This window comes from Aplidium turbinatum, chromosome 9 (genome assembly GCF_918807975.1).
Source record: "Aplidium turbinatum chromosome 9, kaAplTurb1.1, whole genome shotgun sequence".
NCBI lineage: Eukaryota > Metazoa > Chordata > Ascidiacea > Aplousobranchia > Polyclinidae > Aplidium > Aplidium turbinatum.
Window position 1 is genome coordinate 17,142,525 of NC_137480.1, and position 22,927 is coordinate 17,165,451.

Consider the following 22,927-nt stretch of genomic DNA (forward strand, 5'->3'; position numbering starts at 1 on the left):
TATTTCTTTAAGTTATTATTTAATAATTAAAGTTATTATTTAAAGTTTTCTTTTTGCTTTGGATTTATCATGGGAAACGCTCACAGCAAAAAAGCTCAGTACGACGTCAGCAAGTCAGCCAAAGGGCCCTCTGAGGACGCGGGTCAAATCAAGCCAGTTGTAAGTACACAAGCACACAATTATACTCTCTTAAATAACCTATGGCTTGAATTGTTACGAAGTTTTCGTGGGTTGTGTTACTTTTGGGCACCGTAATTTGGTTGTCGACTCAGCTTTAAGTAGCCTATCTGCTTGGGTAACCGTACCCTAGTATATTTATATCAAAAGTAACCAAGTTGTACTATCACATAAGAACTTGAGGTGCACCACCAAAGTATATTTATATCAAAAGTAACCAAGTTGTACTATCACATAAGAACTTGAGGTGCACCACCAAATATTTTTGTACCGATTGGCAATTACATTAATGCTTTTTTGGAGATGCCTTAACTGTAGGCTACCACCGCTGTACTGCATCATAACAAAGGTGCTCATGAGATATTTTGATTGCATTGTTTCATGGTGCATAAAGTTAGCGTTATGATTTTGTAAACAATTGCGCAGAGGTCTAAACTAAAATAACTTTGCCAATGTAAAATAGTAACGTAGTGAGGTGTTTCCTTTCAGTTTCTACTTCAAACAATGCCGATTACATCAGGTGGAAGTTAGATTATAATCATTTACCATAATTCAATTTCACGCTATGAAAACACATAGACTACAAAAATGGCTCATAAAACTTTAATTTGGTTTCCTTGAACAGCGTATGGTTTGGCTTCTATGAGGGAGTGCTGCATTAGGCAGATGTCTGTAATCTCGTGCAGTACTGATCTGTGCGAAAGGTTTTTTGTTTGACATTAATTTCGCGTTTTTTTGCATCAAAACATTGTGCAAACAATGGTTGTTAATCTTGTCCAAAGGGACTAATATCTCGCAAGTCAAAGTGCTTTCTTAGTGAATTTCGTTGTTTAGTAGTTCCCATGCGGCTTAGGAGCTTTCTGCAGAGATATTTAGAATCAATATGAACTTCAAACACAAGCCACACAAGTTTAATCACGTTCTTGATACTTGAAGCATCTCTGCATTATGGCGAGTAGTCGTAAGTTGCGACTTAGTTCCGTTTCTCCCAAGTCCATTTCATTTTCGGTTAACAGGAAATGCAATTTTTAATTCCCACAATGTATGGTCTCTTTTTTGGATTGGCATAGTCTGACATTTGGTCCTGTCGCATGAGGTTACGTTAAATCGATATGATTTTGTGGCATTTTTGGGTAATTTTGTTTGAAATTGTTTGTTATTGTGTGACCGCATTTGCGTAGAATTGTCCAAGATCCAGCTGAGGCTGTGATTTCTAGTGTTTGAAATTATTATTCTTTCATCCGATGTTCAAACAAGAGACCAAATGTGTAGACCTCATAGTACTTCAATCTACTTTACACACATGAAGTTTGGCATCGTCAGTAATCTATAAATGTGGCTGAGGAAGAGACTATTAATCCTGCACATGAGTGACATGTTCACTCAACCCCAGATGGACTACATATTAAAGGGTTACTGGACAAGCTATACTGACCGATGTTACTACCATTTGTCCTGAACTTTGAGCAAGACTTGTCTAACAAGTTTTCTAGCGGTCCGAGTTATGCATCACATCGCTTTTTTAATCCAAGTTTTGATAAAATTATTTTCATTTTCAGGAAGATCGAAAAGTTAACGGAGAACATTTAGAAAGTGGAGAAAATGGGAAAGCGATGGAGGTTGAAGTTGTTAATGGAAACAAAACAAGTGTTCACAAGCAAGACACACCAAAGAAAGCTAAGTCCCCAATTAAGTTTAAGTTTTCAAAAAGTTTTGCACTCGGAAAAAAATCTACCTCTAAAACTCCTCCTGCTGCTGAAAATACAGAAAATAAAGTTGTAGAAGAAAAACCAGAAGAAAAAACGGACTGCAAGCCAGAGGATCAAGGGCTAAAAACGGAAGACAACCAGGTAAAAGCGCAAGATAAACCAGAGGATAAAGCCGAAAAAGAAGATGTGGAGCCAGAAGAAAAAGCAAGAACAGCGGTAGCAGGAACAGAAAAAACAGATGAAACACCCAAACAGGATGCTCAAGAAATTACTTCACCTGAAAAGCCTCCGCAAGCAAAGCCTGCTGAAGATGTAGAAAAAGAAGAAACTGATTGTGCAAAAGAAAAAATTGATGACGAATCAGTGCCAGAGGTTGAAGCGCAGACAAATGCACCTGTCGAGGCTACAACACCGAAGGAAGATAAAATTGAGGTGGAGCCCGTCGATGAGAAGAAAGATGAAGATAGTCATCCGAAAAAAACTGGAAAAAATTTTAAAAAGATGCTTTCGGGCACGATTGCCAGCATAAAGCGAAGAACTTCGAGCAAGAAGAAGTCACGAAAAGACAGCAGCATTGAAGAGAAAGTAGAGGAGAAGCCAAAAGAGGAAATGAACGAAGAGCAAGCTACGCCTGTTCCAGAAGCATCCGAGACACCCGCAGAAGATTCTAAAGATGAATCCAAAACTGAAACTAGGACTGACGCTGAGTCTCCAAAGACGGGAGAAACTCAAGCGGAAGAACACGAACCCACAGCTGAGCAAACTCCGGAAACGGAGGAAGAAAAGAAGGAACAGACGGAAGAAGAAAACAAAAAAGAAAAGGCACATGATGGCAAGTTGAATACATTTAAACATAATTTTCTTGGTTTTAGAAAAATTAAATGTTGAATAAAACCCTATCAAACATTGTGAAATTTCTTTAAGAAATATTTTATGCAAGTCTAAAGCATTCTTTGTTTCTTAATAATCCCGAATTCAGTTAGGCAATTGATTTTTTTTATATTAACAGGAAAATCATCTGGAATTGTGGGGAATATCAAGCATGCAATCTTTGGAAGAAAGGGCAGTAAAAAGGCAAAGGTAAGAAACTTGTAATACGGTACTGGTAATACTGGAAACTTGTAATGCAGTACTGACAAAGGTAAGAAACTACAACCGCTGCTAATATTGTTGTGTGCTGTTGGACTGCACTTCATGAGAATGTGAAATCTGAAAAAATGTGTATCTGTTTTTTCAAAGAACAATTGAGATTTTTTGGTTTGCCAACTTTTATTTATTGGCGTTTAGGCCATGTTGAAACATATCTTTGTTTTTGTTAGGATTTTAGCTGTAATCTGCAATATTTTCTAAAAAAAAAAGAATTTGATCTGATAATGCGCAGTTACTCCCACCAGTGACAGTTGCCTAGCTACTAGGAAGTTGTGCTGTGTGGTGAAGTAAAAAATTGAGATGAAAGCGGCTCCTTGGCCACCTTCAGTGAAAAATGGGATCCACTTTTGGGGTAGTGTGTTCTTGCGTTTCAGTGGCTGTTAGATACTGTTAGGTAAAAATCTTACTTTTGCGAGACGTTCCAACTTTATTCGGTTTGTCGGTCTTGTTTTGGGAGTTACTTTCTCAATATTATGATTGAACTGAACACAGTTTTCGTTCAGAGCATTACTTGGGTTTACTTAGAAATTCCGAAGATTGGCATCTTTGTTTTAGCAAGGTTGTTAAATTGTGACAGGTAAACACAGCATAGCATTTCATGTCTTGTCTTAAAACCTACCGGTAGTTCAAATGTTGCAAACATAGCCGCTTGTTGGAAAGAAATCTGTCTTGATAGTCAAAATTGCTTTATGTAAAATTAATGACGCAATTCTGTGCAGCCTAATTGCTATTTAACCAAAAGACGACATCAATTAAAAGTTGTCAAATGTCTTCTATTTTAATGTTTTTTTTCCCTATTTTCATTCGTGACTTCAATTCACATTTGGTATGCAGGTTCCCTTGAGGGAACGCACACAAAGGAAATAACCTGGCATCTGTGAAAGAGATTAAAATGCTTATGAATTTCATGGCGTGGGTCTTTAATTGTGCGCATTGTGGTAAAATCCAGCTGCCATTTTGCGCGAGAATATTTCGCAATCCAGCGAAGATTTCTCAAAGCAAATCCTTAAAATGAGATCGGGCAGCCTGATGTAGTGATGTACATTAAAAAGTATGTGCTGTCTGGTCGTGATCGATTTTTTTTTTGTCCCCCATGCCCGCTTGTTAAGATTATGATTTCTTCCAGTTCCAACCATGTCCTGCACTAAGCCGACGTTTTCAAATTCCCTCTTTGTGAAATGTTATGTTCAGTCCCAGACAGCAAACCAACCGTCTGCAGACGTTGAACCAATGTAAAAACGGTTGATTTGTTGTCTGGGGTTTTTACCCGCAATAATTTTAGTGGTATTGACTGTGGAAGCGACAAAAGCCATGTTTAAAAATGTTGCTTTGTGGCGCTTTAATTTTTGCACAACTGATTTCAAAAGACCTTTTAATGGTTTTTGATCTGCCGTGCAATACCAATACCAGTGCCTCAACGGAAGACAGTAAGTTACAATTTCAGCACGCTATTGTGTAATGTTCACTGAAGGTAGTAAAAAAGTAGCCTGTGAGTGTATACCTTCGAGCCAAGTCCTTTAGATCGGACCAATCCCTTGCGCAAACAGGACGATGTTGTTTCATTGGTCACACTTGATAAAACTGCTTTAATTTCTTGATGTCACCATTGAACCATTACGTAATAATCAACCACAAATGCTTAAATTGGAAGTCTTGCATCATCGCTATTCTAGATAAATAGTTTCTCTTCCCTATTGTATCACTATCCCTTGAGCATAAACTCGTTCAAACAGTTTTATTGCATCTCGAGTGATTGCTCTACTACAGTAGTATACGAGAAGTGATACTGAATTCTTTGATATTGCAATGGGAAAAGTATTCGCGAAATTCTTCAAGGTACAGTAGCAGTTGTTGTTTGTTCGAGACGGCTTGTGCATTTTTGAAATGCTTGGCATAAAACTATATTCCACGTGGTTAGATAAATATGACAAGGGAAAATTGTAGCATAGCTTAATAACTTGGCTTTACAACGTTTTGACAACAGCAGCCTATGATATTTTTGTTACTCATTTAATCATCATCAAGCAGTATTTTCTATTGCATAGGATAAATTTTAGCAAGATACTTGGAGTTTCAGATTGTGTAATTCTTGCAGATCAACTTTAAACATAATACTAATATGGAGCTGCAAACAAAGGTAACTACTGTACAACAGATTAAAATATTCTTTCAACTTGTGCGTTAAAAGATTTATTGTCAAGATACCAAGAGAAGGTTAAGGTGAAGACCTACATTTTAATCACACTCCTGTTTTTTTTAACTAGAAATTAACTTTCAAAATGATGACCATTAAATCTATGGATAGCATTGATTTTAACATCCGTACGTAGTTTTCTTGCAGATCGTTTTCCTTTGTTTGTCTTAAATTTATTTTGGTCTCACTTGCATGTGAAAATCATGACTTACAGTTAAATCATGGCTATGGTTATACCTTTCATCATCACTCACAGTGAACATGTAAAGACAGAGGATGCAACCTAAACACCCGATCTTGGTTGTAGGTCTACTGTATGTCACGTATGTTTCTCACAGCTCAAACATGTGAGGTTGCGTAATTTGAAGCTTGAAGCAACGCTGGAAAGTAGTTTCATCATGGAATTGTTGTGTTTGCATAAATACAAAGGTGTAAATGCGAGGTATCCGACATTATCGCTTCGCTTTGAATCAAGTGATGGTTGCAGGGAAAGAGATGTCATTGCTGAGGAATAGATTTATGATAAATTAGTCGCGATTGATTTGTGTGCGATAGTTTCAACAACATTGTTTCAGCTCGAGCTGCATAGTTTTTAAATGGGAAGTTTTCTATTTGTACGGTCCATTGCACAACGAACCTTTCTGGTATGCCTGGAATTTAAGCCGTGCCATGGCATGTGCTGGTGGGTGGACGTGTTTCCCAACATCTTTAAACTAATCAACGTCCAACAGTAAACAAACCTTTTTACTAAGAAAATCCCTTCAGCGGCCGAGTATTCTCAGTCGAAATGCAAACAACACGGGAGTTGTTGCGAAATTTTGTTCCTCTTTAAATTTTTTAACCGATGTTTTGTTTTGCGTTTTTGAAACTTGAATGGCTTCATATTTTTGCAAAAGTTGAAAGAAATCCGCCTACCCGCATACTAATTTTAGAACACTTTGTGACCAAGAAATCAGGCTTTTTACGTTGATTTTTGTCGTCTAGCGTTTAAAAGATGTAAAAATCCGACTTTTTTATATACTGGTTTATCTGTGTGGTTGTTGAAACATGCTTTTGACGATAAAAGATTCTTCAGCTGGCAAGCTGTGATAACTCAATTTAACTTGTTATTGGCGCCCAGTTGTAAAGCGGATTCTATTTGTTATCTGCTCTGAAGTTGTTAAGAACCGTCTTACAAAATTATGATCTGCTCTTGCAAAACTTATAAAAACGAAAAGCAAACAAATAAAATCTGATTTATGCTGCAGCTGCAAAATCACCTGATTGTTTTTCGAACTTCACCACTTAGATAGTATTTCTACTTTTAGGTACAGTGGGCTGAATTATTTGGTTCTTTTCAGGCTGTTGTACGTAATGCCATACGATTAAAACTAAATTGGGAACTTTTCAAAAGTTTGTAAAATGTTACTTTATAAAAAGTTGCGGAAAAGGAACATATAGTTTACTAAAGTCCATTTTATATCTTCTGTGTAATACGCACCAAGGACCAAGGTAGTATATTTGCTTCGCCTTTGCCTCTTAATGCATGCATGTATTGCTTTACGGCCCATACAAACGTTGTTATATGTTTGCCACAATGCAATCCATCTCTGCTTTCACATTAACAAATTTTCCTGAATAATAAATTAATACAATTGCAACAAGATGAGTAAGCGTTGCTTTGTTCGTTGTCCCATGTTCTAGATTTCTGATTGTCAAGTGTGGAGGTGGAGCTTTTGCTTCATTCATCCAAGATTGTTAATTTTTAATCAGTAGGCCACCTGTATTTCATTTGCATTTGATCTACTATTCTACTGCTTTCATCAAAGCATTTCAAAGTTGTCTTTCATTGCAGTCAGGGGCTCTATCCTCTTTTAGAATTCGGGGGGGTGATTTTTGGACAGTGGGCTAAAATCGTCATAGTCATTTCAACTTCTGGGGGGCTGCGCCCCCCAGACCCCCCATTGCAGCATCAGCTTCTTTCTGATCGAAGCATAGGGTTTCCAAGTCGTTTCACAAAGTATGTTTCGGAAAGGGCATTTTTGGGTAAGTAAACTGGTAGTCACTTAACAAGAAATATTTCTGGCACTGCAAATGAAAACTCGAACCAATCATAAACTACGTGTTCCGTGACGTGAAAAGGGGCGAAAAGAAGATGATACAAAGCAAATTAAGTGCTGGATTTTCTATCAGCTGTTTTTTTGTTTGTTTATTTGTTTTTCATATTTTTACCCTGCATTGCGAGAAAGCGGACTTGAACGCTATGCATCGGTGTACGCCTTCTGACGTACACCTGACCCACGCTGCAGCCGACGGCAATGTCTGTTTCCGGTTGTCTACTCTACTTATGACTTAAATTTGGTACTACCTATTACTCGAAATCGATCACTGAGTAGAGGCAATTATACTCATAGTAAAGTTTCTTCCCCAGAGAAACAACAGCAAGTGCGGGGGGGTGGAGTCGAACATTCAGGCTCTCGACTGCGAGCCCAACGCGCTAACCACTCGGCCACTGCTGCCGACTAAGTTGGCAGCTGGTTGGCTGTTTAGGGGTTAGGGTTAGAAAGTAGTCATTTCATTGACGTGGGTTCGATTCTCACAACTGCTATTGCTTTTTTTTCTTCTGTAATTACCAAATAAAGTTCAAAACAAAGATTAACTCTCTGGCTAAGTGCGAGAAAGGTCACAATTGGACAGTAGCCTCTTATAACATGTTCTGATTGGTTGGCGGTGTCATTCTAGTCATTTGCAGTGGCAGAATATTTTCTTGTTAAAGTGGCTGCCAAGCAAACTAAGAACAGAGTGTAAACGCCTGGCTCGTAGTTCAGGGTTGCCAAACCAAAAAATCATATTGAAATGAAATATATATTCATATTAATAAAAAATTCAAAATGTGCTAACAGCGAAAATATATTTTTCAAAATTTGATCAATAAAATATCACAAAACCTTTTCAAAGCCAAATGAGTGGGGGGGGTGATTTTGCATTGATCACCCCCCCCACTCCAATTAGTGGGGGGGTGATCACCCCCCTCACCCCCCCTTGGATAGAGCCCATGATTGCAGTAAATACTTTTTTATTGATTGTAATGCTAAATTTCTTGTAGCGCAGTTTTCAGTGGTAAAAAGCCAGATTATGCGTGTTTGTTAAAGTTAAATCTTTGAAAACTTCATAATCTCGGTTCCATTCGGGCGTCTTTTTGAAAATTCGATTGAAGATATCCGTTTGTTGTTCGCATTACTGGCGGGCCATCCTGTGTTTAAATGGCCAAAGATGTTTCACAGTTACTTATCTGTTCGGTAATTCCAAAGCGTATATATCCTTTTTGATAAGCCATATCATCCTTGCACGCCTCAGATGTTTCTCCTTGCTTAAAGCAAGCACGATATAAACATCTGTTGTTTTAAACGCAGGCGTGATAAAAATACGATTTCAACTGCAGGACTGATCATTATCTTCTAACACAAGTGCAACTGGACAGGCGTTTGTATTTTATCAACACTTTATCACTCATAGTATTTAAATGCATCACATCGTGACTCTTGGAAGTTCAATACCTAACGTTAGGAACGTATACAATGTCGTATAATGGATGTAACCATTTGGTGCACAGTGCATACACTTAACTTCAGATTTTCATGGTGAAATATAATTTTGTGCAAAATTTAAGCCATGCCTGTACTGTGGTATGCGAAATTTAAATTTTACACAAAATTGTAAAAATGGACATACCGTTGTTAAATTACAACCTTAAATCACGGTGTTAAATTTTATCTTTATCGAACCACAATATCGGACAATCACGTACTGTACATTGTCCATTTAAGTTTCTTTTGAAGAATCTGCCCTCGATCCGAACGCTCAGCCTAGACATCTCCACTTTGGGACAGTGGCTCTGACTCAGAGTGGATGCCAAAAGAACAAGGTCCAGAAACAACTGTCTCCTACAACTCAGTATTGGTCAACTCAGCACATTGCTGTTGAGCAAGTGACAACTGAGCCAATACCATTTCAGCAAGTGACTGCAATTGGTGAATGATAATCCTGAGCAAGTAAAAACTACCGTAACCAAGCCGATACTTGGCATATAACAAGTCAGAAAATTCAGTTTAGCAAGCGATATCTAAGCAAGTCCGATGCTAGATGAAAGTTTCATTTGCTGACTTATGCGCAGAAACGCAGTTAGCGAATTGCAATGGGTTATTTTTCTGTTTCGTTGTTGGCAGGCTCTGAAAAATATTTCTTCGTTATGCACTACTTTCTTCTTTGTGTTTGGCTTAAGTAAATTTTAATTTTGAAATATTGGTTTTACATTTTGCGAATAAGAGCTTTACAATTTCATTACGTTAACTTGTTTTGACAAGATAAGACGATGTGAGAAAATGCATTCAAGGAATGGTCGACTTTCACAACAAATTGTTAAGGAATTTTCTTATACGCATTCCTATTACGCACTACGTATAAATTTCTGTTTTGAAACGTTGTCAATAGCTTGCAGATTGTGTTTTTTTGATGGGCTATGCTCCGTTTAATTTTCTCTTGAAATTACATGGAATTCTTGATTGTCTGTTAAACAGATTGATGGATCTTAAGCGAAAAATTTAAAACTGGGAAAAAACAGATTTTACAGCTCGGTTTTTGAGCTTTTCAGAGCACTCGTTCATTGAAGAAAGAGAAACATTTGTAATATTTTTCAGAACTTTTATCCAACGTATTTTTTAGTCAAATCTGAAGGATGGTCGAAAACGATTTAACATAATTACCTTTCAACGGTCACGTTACAGAATTTTGCAGTGAAAAAGCTTAAGCGTACAGAGCATTGGGTAACATGCAGTAGAAAACAATAGTTTTGTGTTACTACAGAGCAACGAAGCTACGTTGCATTTGTTATTGGGTGTTCTGAGTTTAACTTCAATTATTCTCTCTGGTGCGAAATGTGCCATTCAAAGGAGTCGCTGCTGCTGTGATTAGGCCATGCTCGTTTATCACTTGCTTCACAAAGCAAGACATTATAAAAGCAAATAGCTACAAATGCAAAGCTTAATATTTTAATGTTGGCTAAAATACACCCCTGTACACAAGTTAAGTACGTTGGGACTACTTGATCCTGTTATACTGTATATCGATTGGCTTTGAAAATACAAGGGTATCAAAAATTAGAAATTAATTTCTTTTTGATTGGGATTTGCGGGTGCTCTGATCTGGCACCAAAATCTAGGGGTTCACTTCTGAAAAATCTCGTGAAACTTTGGCGTGTTAGATCATTCACTTTTACATCTCAGTTATGCAAACGTTTTTCTTTTGTTTTTGCAGCTTCAGCTGGCATGGGTCTGTAATACGTATTTGTATTCTAGTGGCGGCATCAATAATTAATATTGGCACTTTCAATTTGTAAAATAAAACAAAGGAATAATGCATAAAGTCACGTAATTTATACATTTTTATGACAAATGTCCAAAAATAGACAAATGTCGTAAGAAGACTTTAGGCGGATCGTAGTGAATAAAAGTTTACACGCGTCGTATGATTAATTGTTTTTAACTTTTAAACATTTTCTTTTTGCGTTTTCAAAAGTTAAAACCAATTCACGCCTTGAATATGTACCCAATACCGTTGAATTGGAGGTCCAGGGGGTCATTTTGGACTCCGCCCGATGATATTAAGAGCCCCTAACATTTCTAAGGGACTTGACGAAACCACCGTATGCTCTTTGGATAGCCTGCGGTGCATTTGCTTTAGTGTCTTAATTTGGGCCCCTAGGATCGCATTGGTACCGGGCCTAAATTATCTTATCCATATGTATCCGTTGTACATCACGTTACACCTCAGAATTTCCTCAGACCTATGGACTTCCAGTTCTCACTCAGCGCTCGGTTGAACGCAACCAGCGCAGTTCGTGCTCAGCTGCCTGACATTGTCAGTGCAGGAATTGGTTCTCAAGAGACTAGGGGAATGGGATGAACAATAAACCACATTTTGCATTAATTCATGTGTTTCTAATCCTATTCGTGTTATCGGAGAATTGCCTTTGTTCATCTAATCAACTTAAATAGTTAAGTCAAGTTAATGTAGTCAAGTTAAACAGCCTTCAGTGGAAGAACGCCTATGTTCAAAAACGATTTTACAGCAGTTAGGAAACATTTCTGACATGATTAGCAAGCGAATTGTTTTGAAAGTCTGGGATGGTAGAAAGTTATGTTTGTCGTGCTGCAAAACATAGCCTATAAAGCTGAATGTCGCAGCCGGATTTAACGTTATTCGTTACCTGATACATTAATGTTAAATCAGATGTTGCTACTTTGGTTAACTTTCATACGTTTTCTTTATTCTTTTGCCATTGTTAAAAACGAATCTTTAAAAAGATGAAAAGTTGTTGACATCAGCATATTATCATACAAAATCATATGAAAATTACAAGGCAATTTTTCGTTACGATTCATTGATTTTCGCAAGCATTAATCCTTTTGTACGCTTGATTAGTCAAGCTTGGCACAAGTATTCCTCTGTGTTAACCCAACTTACACTCTGATTCCAAGATTTTGAAAAGAATCATTTTGTAATTTTTGTTACGCTTCGAGGAATAAGCGTGCTAGGTCACGAAGTCAGAATCTTTATAATTTTAAGATCATACAGTAGCCTACTGTAAGAAACGTAACACCTGGAGTTGGATTTTTCCCTTTTACCCCGAAAGAAAACATGCTAAATCTGAAGCTTGATTTATTTTATCTGACTTTTGCAGGGAGAGGAAAATCCCGCAGAGGAGGAAACCAAGCAAGAGGAAGATGTTCAGAAAGAGGACGAAGCACCTGTAAAAGACGAAGAAGCCTCTGAGGTATTATTCATGAGAGGGTGGACTTGTTTTTTTATCGCCTTTAAGATTTATATCAGTGCTTGAGTTGTTCAAAACGACGCCGTTTAGTTAAAACAGCATACCGGTAGCGGCCGACGAAGTAGACTTCGTCGACTCAGGAACGGCGTCCCACAGGGCTCTGTCCTGGCTCCCCTCCTCTTTAACACTTACATCTACGACCTGCCTGACACCATCTCCAGGAAGTATGCTTATGCAGACGATCTGGCTCTCCTGCATCCAGCCGGAGATTGGCAGTCAATGGAGAGGAACCTAAGCCAGGACATGTCAACTATATCAACATATCTCCAGAAATGGAAGCTACAGCTCAGCAAGGCAAAGACAGTGTCGGCGGCCTTCCATTTAAACAACAAGGAAGCAAAACGTGAGATCAACGTTACCACCGATGACGAACACCTCCCCTACTGCGCCGAACCTACCTACCTCGGCGTAACCCTGGACAGGTCACTCACGTACCGACGACACCTGGAGTCACTGCGCAAAAAACTATCTGCGCGCGTTGCACTTTTGAGGCGGCTGGCGGGTTCCGGCTGGGGAGCTGATGCAAAAACCCTTCGCACAGCTACCTTGGCCCTCGTCCATTCTACCGCTGAGTACTGCGCACCAGTGTGGTGCCGCAGCTCTCACACCCGCCACATTGACACCGCCATCAATGACGCACTACGCACTGTGACTGGATGCCTGCGTCCCACTCCAACGGACTGCCTTCCCATCCTTGCAGGCATCCAACCTGCTGAGCTTCGCCGTAAAGGAGCCATGATTTCCCTTGCTCGTCGCGCACTGGACCCCGACCACCTCCTCCACAGTACACTCCAGCGCCTACCTGGAGGACAGCAGCGACTGAAATCAAGACGCCCATTTGTGCCCGCCGCACGACAGCTTCTGAACAACGTTGAAGATCTTGGAATAAGTGCGGCACACTGGACGAACTACACATGGAACATGGAGTGGCAAAACAACACCTCCCGCCTCCGTGATTTCCTACCCGACGTCGATCCCCACCCTCCGGGAATGTCCCTCGCAAGACTTGCGTGGGTCCGGCTTAACCGCCTACGAACCGGCGTCGGTCGCTTTCGTTCAGACATGTGCAGATGGGGTCTGGCTCCCTCACCGGGATGCGAGTGTGGCGCCACAGACCAAACAGTAGATCATGTCGTCCATGACTGCCCAATCCATCAACCACCACATGGAACGCTTGGACTGAAGGCCCTGGATGACGAGACTGTCGAGTGGCTGATGACATCATGCCCAAACATATAGTCCGGAAGAACAGCTCATACGACGAAGAAGAAGCATTTTACTGAAAATTTTCGTTCAAAGGAAACGAAACTTTTTTCACAATAAGATTCGTCTAATGTCAAAAAAAGTTTCATTGTATTCCCAAACTTTTTGAAAAAAAATTATTAAACAAATGTGTGCTGCTTTAACAATTCAATTACTAATTTGTCGAAAAACATGGTGCGCGTTTAACTTTGAGTGCGCTCGAAATTTCTGTTTTGTTTGGTTTGTACACTTCCTCACCGTTTCAAGTTAAAAAACGAACCCAGATGAGATTCGTTGCCCAACGACACCAAAACAAGAAATTAAAAACTATTAACTTTGATGCGCGTTACAGGCAGCAAAACAAGACGAACCTGCTCCGGTGAAGGAAGAGGAAAGTTCTGCCGCGGTGCAACAAGAAAAGGATAAACCTGAAGTCCCCGCAGGTAAGACCAATGTGCAAAACCGGCGAGTTGTCTATACAATTTGGTCTACAGTATAAGAGTTATCTGAGTCTTTAACACTTTTGGTTTTCGGGGCATCAGTAGGCGTCGGTGGTTACTGCTCGTATACCCCACATCATTTCCTTGATGCAAGACTTGATTCATGTATATTGACAAAGTTTGACTGCAAAACTGCAGTTGAAATATTTAAAAGTAAAACAACTTGGCCTTTCGGCGAGAGTAAGGAACCTGATGGTTAATTAGGTGACAGGATATTGTATTTTAGGCCGTTGTATCATGACAAGAAGACTGATTATTTATTTGAAGTTTGTTTAAAGCCGGTTGGATGGATGTTTGAATGTTCTCAGCCTGTTAATTTGTGATTGGTTGTTTCATTCGTGACGAGCATTCGGCAAACCAACATTCAAAATGGTTCAATGTTCATGTTTTCGATTTGGAGCATTCCAGTTTGCAACAACCAAGCTAGAAAATCAATTAGTTTTGTTTGTTGTATTAACGTCCCTAGACGTTTATGCGATGTAGAAAAGCAGTAATTTTCTTGCGTGGGTATATTTGCTTACGAAAGCTGACAATGAGTGGTTTCATCAGATGATCTTTCCCATGCTCCCGTGGCATTCCTGAGGCCTCGTTAAATTAGTAAGTATTTGATGTTACTTTCCATAGGCAATCAACACTTCTTGGAAATCATATGCCGCCTGAATAGCACTTCAGAAGTTCAGATTGACATCACTTTTCACTCACCAATTCCTTTTAAACGTGATAACTCTTTAAGCTTGTTATCGCCTGCAAAAACCAAACCATCTTGTTCCACATGAAATTGTCTGCATTGTAACAAATTATTCTCACCGCAGCGCTTAACACTTTCCAGACAATTTATTGGTGATGAATTATGTATCAAATTAAAATGGATGTGATCAGATTGGCAGCACACGCGGTCATATTTCTTAAGTCCGCGGCTTCTAAAATTCTCGATTATCAACAACAACCCAGTCAGTTAAAGTTAACGTTTTATATCGTTTCAACGTGGCTAGCTGATGACCTGACGCCAACATTGCTGTTCAGCATCGAATTTGGAAAATGCCCAAACATGATGGCGATAAGAGATTCCACAAAACAAAAACTAGATTGTGTGATACGCTTTCTGTCTTTTAGTTCTAACAACTGTAAATGAATCTGAAGAAAGGCGTTCTTCCCGGCTATCAGCACAAGGCTGATTACTCACTAGCACAGCGAGCTGCAGTGACGCTTCGCTAACCAGAACGGTGTAGCTTCCACGCCAGCCATTGAGACCTCCAATTGGCAAGTCGATTACTCAAGTGGCAAGAATACGGTGCGATACTGATGAGCCCAGCCTCATGGGCGAAACACGTGTCTATCGCTGTCTATTCGATGCTACAATCGGCTGCCAAAATAACTTAAATGTAAATGAATCGTTGACAGTTGCAACGTAAGACTCCCCTTTCTGAAACCATAAGCTGATCGCTTGTGGCAGTTCAGGAGTTTATTTACTGCGGAGTACATTTTATTTAGCCTTGTCATTCAAACTATTGTCTGCTGTGGGATTATGTTCAATATTTTCCTTGGCTTAAAATTTATCATTGATAGAATAAATAAAGAACATTGTTGAGCATAAAAATACCCTGTGCAGTAGGATCTGGTATTGGGTCATTACTTGGGAAAGCGCTTTGTGAACTACGGAAACGACGTTTTCTGCGAATGCACCCCACAGAATGATATGATTAATGAGTTTTATTATTCAATTATAGATGTTTTAAGCTGTTCATACATATGCCGTTCCATATTCACAAACGTTGTGTAGGGTTTTACATTTTGCTAAATAATGGAAATTTGTATTTTAGAAACTGAGCCAGCACCAGAAAGTATCGCCCAAGAAGATACCAAAGAACAGGTATGCGATATATTGCTGATTTTCCACTGTAGAAGCATACAAAATACTAATTTGTTACTTTTTATTTAGACGTTGTGTGTCAATGTTTATGATCTTTCATTTCATTCTTTCATACTTTCATTTTTCTTTAAGGCTGAAGAAATTGTTGAGATTCAAACAGACGCAAATTCTGAGGAAGAACAAACCTCGTCTGTCGCAAATGATAAAACCGAGTCAAAACAGGAGGACCAACCTTCTGCAGTGGAAGCAGCTGAGCCCGTGGCAACTCCTGAAATCGAGGCGGCCCAAGAGGACCAACCCGAGGAGGTCAAACCCGAGGTGACCCAGGATACCAACCCCGAGGAGGTTGAACCCGAGGTGACCCAAGAGGCCGAATCCGAGAAGGTTGAACCCGAGGTAACCCAAGAGGCCGAATTTGAGAAGGCCAAACCAGAGGAAACCGAACCTGAGGTAACCCAGGAGACCAAACCGGAAGAGGTCGTACCCGAGGTAACCCAAGAGGCCGAATCCGACGAGGCCAAACCCGAGACACCCCAAGAAGTCGAGCCAAAACAAGCCGACCCATCTTCCACGGAGCAGATAGCCACCGAAGAGAAACCATCTTCAGAAGATACAAAAACCGAATTACCTTCTGAAACATCCCCAGCGGACCCCAATCAAACATCTACTGAACAAACAGCAACTTCAGAAGTTGAACAGACGAACGAGGACAGTCTTCCAGAACAAAATCGAGACACAAAAGTTGAACAACCGAAGGAAGATCCCGTTCCTGAAGATGAGCAAGCTTCTGCGACAGAAAAGGAAAACAACTCACCAGATGTTAGCCAAAAACCCGAAGAATCTCTCAAAGATACGAAACTAACTCAAGGTAAGAATTACATTCTATGATCATCAATGCAGTAATTTTGATTTTATCCCACAGAAATTTAACTTGTTTCTGTGTTGTGCTTTGGCTATGGTTCCAATGACATCTAGTGTAAAAGTTAAATTTTATTTGCAATTTCATTTTGCCAAAAATGGTTCTGTCCTTAGTGCGCTGTAGCCGTTCTGATGTTTACTACAGTAGCCACAGCTAGCTGCATATGTTGTATGGTACTGTAGAAGCTTATTAGCAGTAGGCCTACGGATTTTGATTGTGAGAAACTATTGCTGGTTAGATGAATAACGTTGCTTGCGCATGTACTTTCTTTATGCACTGTTGCGTACAAAAACTTACTTTATATCATAATTCACTTTTATTTACTTACCCTCAAAAGTCCTTGTATGTGTTTTGTGATTCAAATACACCATTTGTCAAAGCAAAGTTTCTTGTATAACTTATGAAAGTTGTGTTTTCAATGAGTAACCAACTGCATGGAAGCATGGCAAGTAGATCACTCTTTCATTCATGCGTTAACATGCTCTTCTCATCTTCAACTTGAGACTAAAATTCAGGTAAGTTATGATTTATGTTTTCTAAACAACTTGCCATGGAAAGCTTTAAGCTAGTTTGCTTACGTGTTTGCTCGCAATTCTTTCTGCTGTGGGCCGTCATTCGTGACCTTCAAGACTCATTTCTTAATTTTATTATCTTCTATTCGTTTGAATCAAGTTTTCATCTCCTGTTTTCTCATGATTACATTAACCTCCTCTTTAAGTTCACATACTTTCAAGCAGACCCTTATTTGCATCAGCATTAGCCAACCCATGACGTCACACATACGCACACCAGACGTGCACAAGAACAGGATCCGAATGGATCCGGATTGTATTGTTTTTCAACGAATACAGATTTGTGTCACTTTTTTGACAGAAGCCGGATCCTAAATTCGCATTAGGCCTACTTTTTGGGATTTTAAATAAGCTCTTTGCAACATTTCCAAACCTGAGAGTATTGACCATTGCGTTTGGGTGGTGCGTTACTGCGTGCTGCGAAAGAATACATGCCTTTGCCTAACATTCCTGAGATGTTCCGCCATGTGGTGAAATATGTTTGTAAGATTAATTCGGATCTGTTTCAAACCCGGATCTAAGACATCTAGAAATTGTCGGATCCGAATTTCAAAAAGCAAAAGTTGGATTAAGATCCTAAAAATCGTCTATAAGTACACATTTGACTTACACAAATAAAACGATAGTTATGAGAAACGAAAATGCCAAAAAGTAACTAATAAGTATAAAATCAACGCAAAACTCTTGGTTTTGTTACCAGGTGCTCTTTCACTAAGCACTTACGAAGCTACAGCATTTATTGGTGGATTCATAAATGAGTTTAAATAAAATCGATTAACTAATTATATCAAAACAGATCAATTCAAAAGAGATATAAATCTTGAGTTATGTTATGACTGAAGACTGAAGAGTCATGTAATCCATTCAATACTCGCATTTTTCCTTGCAACAAGTTCGATTGCATGCGACTCGCATAAAGCTATAGCATGAATAGGACCAAAGCTATCGAAAAATTTGCCACATTTGCTGAAGGATTGCTAGAATTATTTCCTTTGATTAATTATTCAGCAACTCTTTGTTCGGGTGGGACTTCCTTAGTTTTCGTGTCGCATTTACTCAGTCCACAAAGTAATAAAACATTAGGCCCATCTTCACTGAATGCGTTTCTTTGTATTTGCATTATGAGCAGTGTTCAACAATTTGAGGCATGATTTCCAACACTACTCATCACCATCCAATAGTTCAACATAGGCTTCAATCTGCCAATCAATCATAAAAATGGGATTGGCTATGTGTCATGCAATTGCATGTTCGTTTTTCTAGAAATTCTTTCCTTCTGTCCTACACCCTCTAAATATATCAATGGCAGATTGACTGCTGTAAAATGTATTAAGCTATATCAGTGGTTAATCACTTTCTAAAATGTTGATCTTTATTGTGGCTGCAATTTTATTTCAACGTGTATATTGTCGCAGGATGTGAAGGAGAAAATACCAACTCGACTTTAGCAGCACACCAGACGATTGATCATGAGGCAACAAATAGCGATGGGTTGGATTATGTGCCAGAACGATCTTTTTGTGCAGAAGGACCAGAATGTGAAAAAGTTGCATTATTAGATATAGATGAAACACGTCTTCCAGAACAGGACAACTTTGTGACAACACCAGAGCCCGTACCAGCCCAATCTGAAGTTCAGGAACCAGAGCCCGTACCAGCCCAATCTGAAGTTCAGGAACCAGAGCCCGTACCAGCCCAATCTGAAGTTCAAGAACCAGAGCCCATACCAGCCCAATCTGAAGTTCAAGAACCAGTGCCTGCACCAGCTCAATCTGAAGTTCAGGAACCAAAGACAGCACCAGCCCAATCTGAAGTTCATGAATCAGAGCCCTCACCAGCCCAATCTGAAGTTCAGGAACCAGAGACCGCACTGGCTATATCTGAAGTTCAGGAACCAGAGCCCGCACCAGCCCAATCTGAAGTTAAGAAACCAGAGTCCGCACCAGCCCAATCTGAAGTTCAGGAACCAGAGACCGCACCAGCTCAAACTGAAGTTCAGGCACCAGAGCCCGCACCAGCTCAAACTGAAGTTCAGGCACCAGAGCCCGCACCAGCTCAAACTGAAGTTCAGGAACCAGAGCCCGTACCAGCCCAATCTGAAGTTCAGGAACTAGAGCCCATACCAGCCCAATCTGAAGTTCAAGAACCAGTGCCTGCACCAGCTCAATCTGAAGTTCATGAACCAGAGCCCTCACCAGTCCAATCTGAAGTTCAGGAACCAGAGCCCGCACCAGCCCAATCTGAAGTTAAACCAGAGTCCGCACCAGCCCAATTTGAAGTTCAGGAACCAGAGACCGCACCAGCTCAAACTGAAGTTCAGGAACCAGAGACCGCACCAGCTCAAACTGAAGTTCAGGCACCAAAGACCGCACCAGCTCAAACTGAAGTTCAGGCACCAGAGCCCGCACCAGCTCAAACTGAAGTTCAGGAACCAGAACCCGCACCAGCTCAAACTGAAGTTCAGGAACCAAAGCCCGCACCAGCCCAATCTGAAGTTCAGGAACCAGAGTCCGTACCAGCCCAATCTGAAGTTCATGAACTAGGGCCTGCACCAGTTCAATCGGAATTTAAAGAACCAAAGCCTGCACCACTTCAATCGGAATTTAAAACACCAGAGCCAGCACCAGTTCAATTTGAAGTTCAGGAACCAGAGCCCGCACCAGCCCAATCTGAAGTTCAGGAACCAGAGCCCGCACCAGTCCAATCTGAAGCTCAGGAACCAAAGCCCGCACCAGCTCAAACTGAAGTTCAGACACCAGCGCCCGCACCAGCTCAAACTGAAGTTCAGGCACCAGAGCCCGCACCAGCTCAAACTGAAGTTCAGGCACCAGAGCCCGCACCAGCTCAAACTAAAGTTCAGGCTGCAGAGCCCGCACCAGTTCAAACTGAAGTTCAGGCACCAGAGCCCGCACCGGCTCAAACTGAAGTTCAGGCACCAGAGCCCGCACTATCTCAAAGTGAAGTTCAGGCACCAGAGCCCGCACCAGTTCAAACTGAAATTCAGGCACTAGCTCAAACTAAAGTTCAGAAATCAGAATTCGTAGCCCAGGAACCAGCCCAATCACAGACTGAGCAAATGCGCAAAGAATCGCAGGAATCTCCACTCAAAAATGAAACAAAGGATTTAAATATTGAAAATGAACCAGATACATTCAAAAACGCCGAGTTGTCATCACATGATGTCAAAGCATCACAACCACACGATTGTGAAGAACCAGAAAAGACTCAATCTTTCATGAGTTTTAACGTCGTTTAGGTGGAACACGTAGTTTCTTTTCTTTTGCAAGGTATATTGCGAAGAAAGGCTTCCAATCACATTTGCTCTTAAACCAGCACTTAAAAATATCGTTGATTTTCACCAAGTTTGTGGCTACATTTTACAAATGAAAAGTTTCGTTTCTCTAAATTATTGTTGCTGCTCATTTTTTCTTGATATCGTATATGCAAACTGCCTTAGCCTTTCGTAATTCGACGAAAAATTGGACATTAGGCCTAATATTGATATTTTCACTTAACTGTTGCTTCATAAATGCATGTTAAGACTTTAATTAGCAACATAGGATTAATTTTCCAATTTTTTTCAAAATAAAGTTTTAATTCGCGATTTTATGTAACAAATAATACAACAAACGTATTAGACTTGTTCATATAAATTTTCGATCATCGACAGATCCAAATACTAATACATCTCGTTGTTTTCCACAGAATCTACATAACTGACGGAAGTGGTCTTTGTGACGAAACAATCCGAAGAGAATAAAAACTTCTCTTTTTCACAAGACGACGCTATCCCATATGACGTCACCACCGACAGTGATCAGGGATTGCAACAACTTTGATATGTTTTACTTTGCGATTGCTCCTAAAGAGACATCTTTGTGTTTTCGTGTTCGTTAATAAAGGGAATGATTTCCATCGTGATGCAAGGTCGTATTTTCGCGTCTAATACCCATCTTATACAACCCGACAGTACGGCATGGTTGACGTGCCGCCGAGTGCAGCTTTTTTACTGGTTTTATTGCAGTAGATAAGTGCACACACGTTTGCTTGTTTTTTCTTACAAAGGTATTACGAATGTTGTACAGTTTTGCAATTAAGCCTGTTTGTTCTCTGGAAGTGCTGCAGCACAGCCATGCTCAGAAATTGTAGCCTGTTTATGCCAGGGGTCACCAAACTACGGTTACGATCGCCCGCGCATTGTGCAAAGAATGCGATACCGGTATTGACAGTGAATAAAAATCGTATCAAAGGTTAACGCCACATGAAGTGTCCACGTTTTAATTTGCCCTTTCCCGTACTCACATTGCATTAATTCTTTTTTAAAAACGTCTATCTCTCTAGCGTTTCTTACACCGACTTACAGTGACCGGTTCCTTAAAACAGTTTGGTGACCTCTGGTCCATGCGAATAAAGAGCACTGCACATAAACATCCACTTTTTTCCCCTGTCAGAGGTAACCTTTGAGAGATCGCAACTCACTTTTGTAACATGCAAGCATTTTTTTGTGTGTCGATTTAATGAGAATGTTTTTCACCTGAGAGAAATATGTTCGGTGCTGCCGGTAATTAATTGATTCTTCCGGATTCTTTCAGATCTGTTGGATAACAATACGTTATTTCGCATGATGAGTATTATGAAGGCTACAGCGCAATTTGTATGCTCGTGGCAAAAATGTTTATTTTCAATTGCGGTGCATTTAGTTTTACTCGCTGTACGTATAATTACCTCTTCGTACTTTTCTTAAGTAAACTTGTACAATTTTTGCTGGTGTCGAACGAAACAAAACACTGACCATGCTTGTAAACGTGATACTTCGACTGATGCTTTCTTGCAATTAGTTTGTTGCTGTTTTGATTTGCTTGCTCTGCTAAATTAGGTGATTCAAACACCTTTATTTCCCCATCTCTTTAACCTTTTCGCTTTCTTTTTTTTTTGTATAGTCCAGTGTTTATGAAACGTTTGTTGTGATGTTGCAGGATATTCTGTTGCATGTAAAGAGAAGTGGACTTTCATATTATCGTCGTATTTGCATACGAAACATTATCATGGCAGATTATGATCGTAGCTATCACCGTGTGACACCAGAACAAAATCTATAGTGCCCACACGTGGTGAAGTTCGCAATATTTCAAATGTTTCTGTGGTACAATGTCATATGCCTGTAATGTGTTATTAAAACGAGTCGCCAAAGTAAGGGTTTTTGAACAAGTTTGTAAGCCTAATTTCCCTACATTTTCTCTTGTACATAGATTTTTCTCACCAGTATGTTTTGTAACTTGTCCTATTTTGACGTTATTAATACAATATGAACTTTGTGCTTCTGATTATGTCACTGACAGGATGAAAATGTTACACAGCTGCAGACCAACAATGCTAATATCTTACTGGTGATCTTGCAACGTGAACGATTTCCTGAGGGTAAGAAACAATTTTTTTTCCGCCCGATAGCTCAGTGGTTATTAGGGTGGGTCAAAAAAAACTTTTTTTTCCAAAACATGGCGGCAACCCCTTTAGATTATGAGGTTGGTCCTAGAAACTCCCCAAAAAAAATTTGAGCAGGTTTGTTCAAGTATTCGCCAAGCAATGGCCCTTTGAAATTTTCAGTATGGGCCATATGGGAAAACGTATGGTAAAAAAAAAAATTTTTTTTTTGGCGGGTTTTTAAGTAATTTTTTTATCTCTATGCCCTTGCTAACATCTAAAATAATCATTTCTGACTGAAATCAC

The 22,927-nt window shown here is 39.8% G+C and overlaps 1 protein-coding gene and 1 pseudogene across 1 annotated transcript; one reads left to right on the plus strand and one right to left on the minus strand.

Moving 5' to 3' along the window:
• LOC145776607 (uncharacterized) lies at window positions 1–22,517 on the plus strand. The gene is made up of 9 exons (XM_082587835.1): window positions 1–159; window positions 1,737–2,718; window positions 2,896–2,966; window positions 11,948–12,040; window positions 13,692–13,782; window positions 15,660–15,709; window positions 15,842–16,577; window positions 18,616–20,487; window positions 20,906–22,517. The coding sequence occupies exons 1-8, from the start codon at window positions 70–72 to the stop codon at window positions 20,454–20,456; spliced, it is 3,954 nt and encodes a 1,317-aa protein (XP_082443961.1). The 5' UTR covers window positions 1–69; the 3' UTR covers window positions 20,457–20,487; window positions 20,906–22,517.
• Window positions 1–22,927, minus strand: part of LOC145776957 (uncharacterized) — an 868,661-nt pseudogene that overhangs the window by 779,021 nt on the left and 66,713 nt on the right.

Excerpts from the sequence above, each read along its gene's own strand:
- LOC145776607 (XM_082587835.1), top strand. The coding sequence starts at position 70 with ATGGGAAACGCTCACAGCAAAAAAGCTCAGTACGACGTCAGCAAGTCA. Across the intron at positions 13,783-15,659 it reads TAAACCTGAAGTCCCCGCAG|AAACTGAGCCAGCACCAGAA; the intron begins GTAAGACCAATG and ends TTTGTATTTTAG. Across the intron at positions 15,710-15,841 it reads AAGAAGATACCAAAGAACAG|GCTGAAGAAATTGTTGAGAT; the intron begins GTATGCGATATA and ends TTTTTCTTTAAG.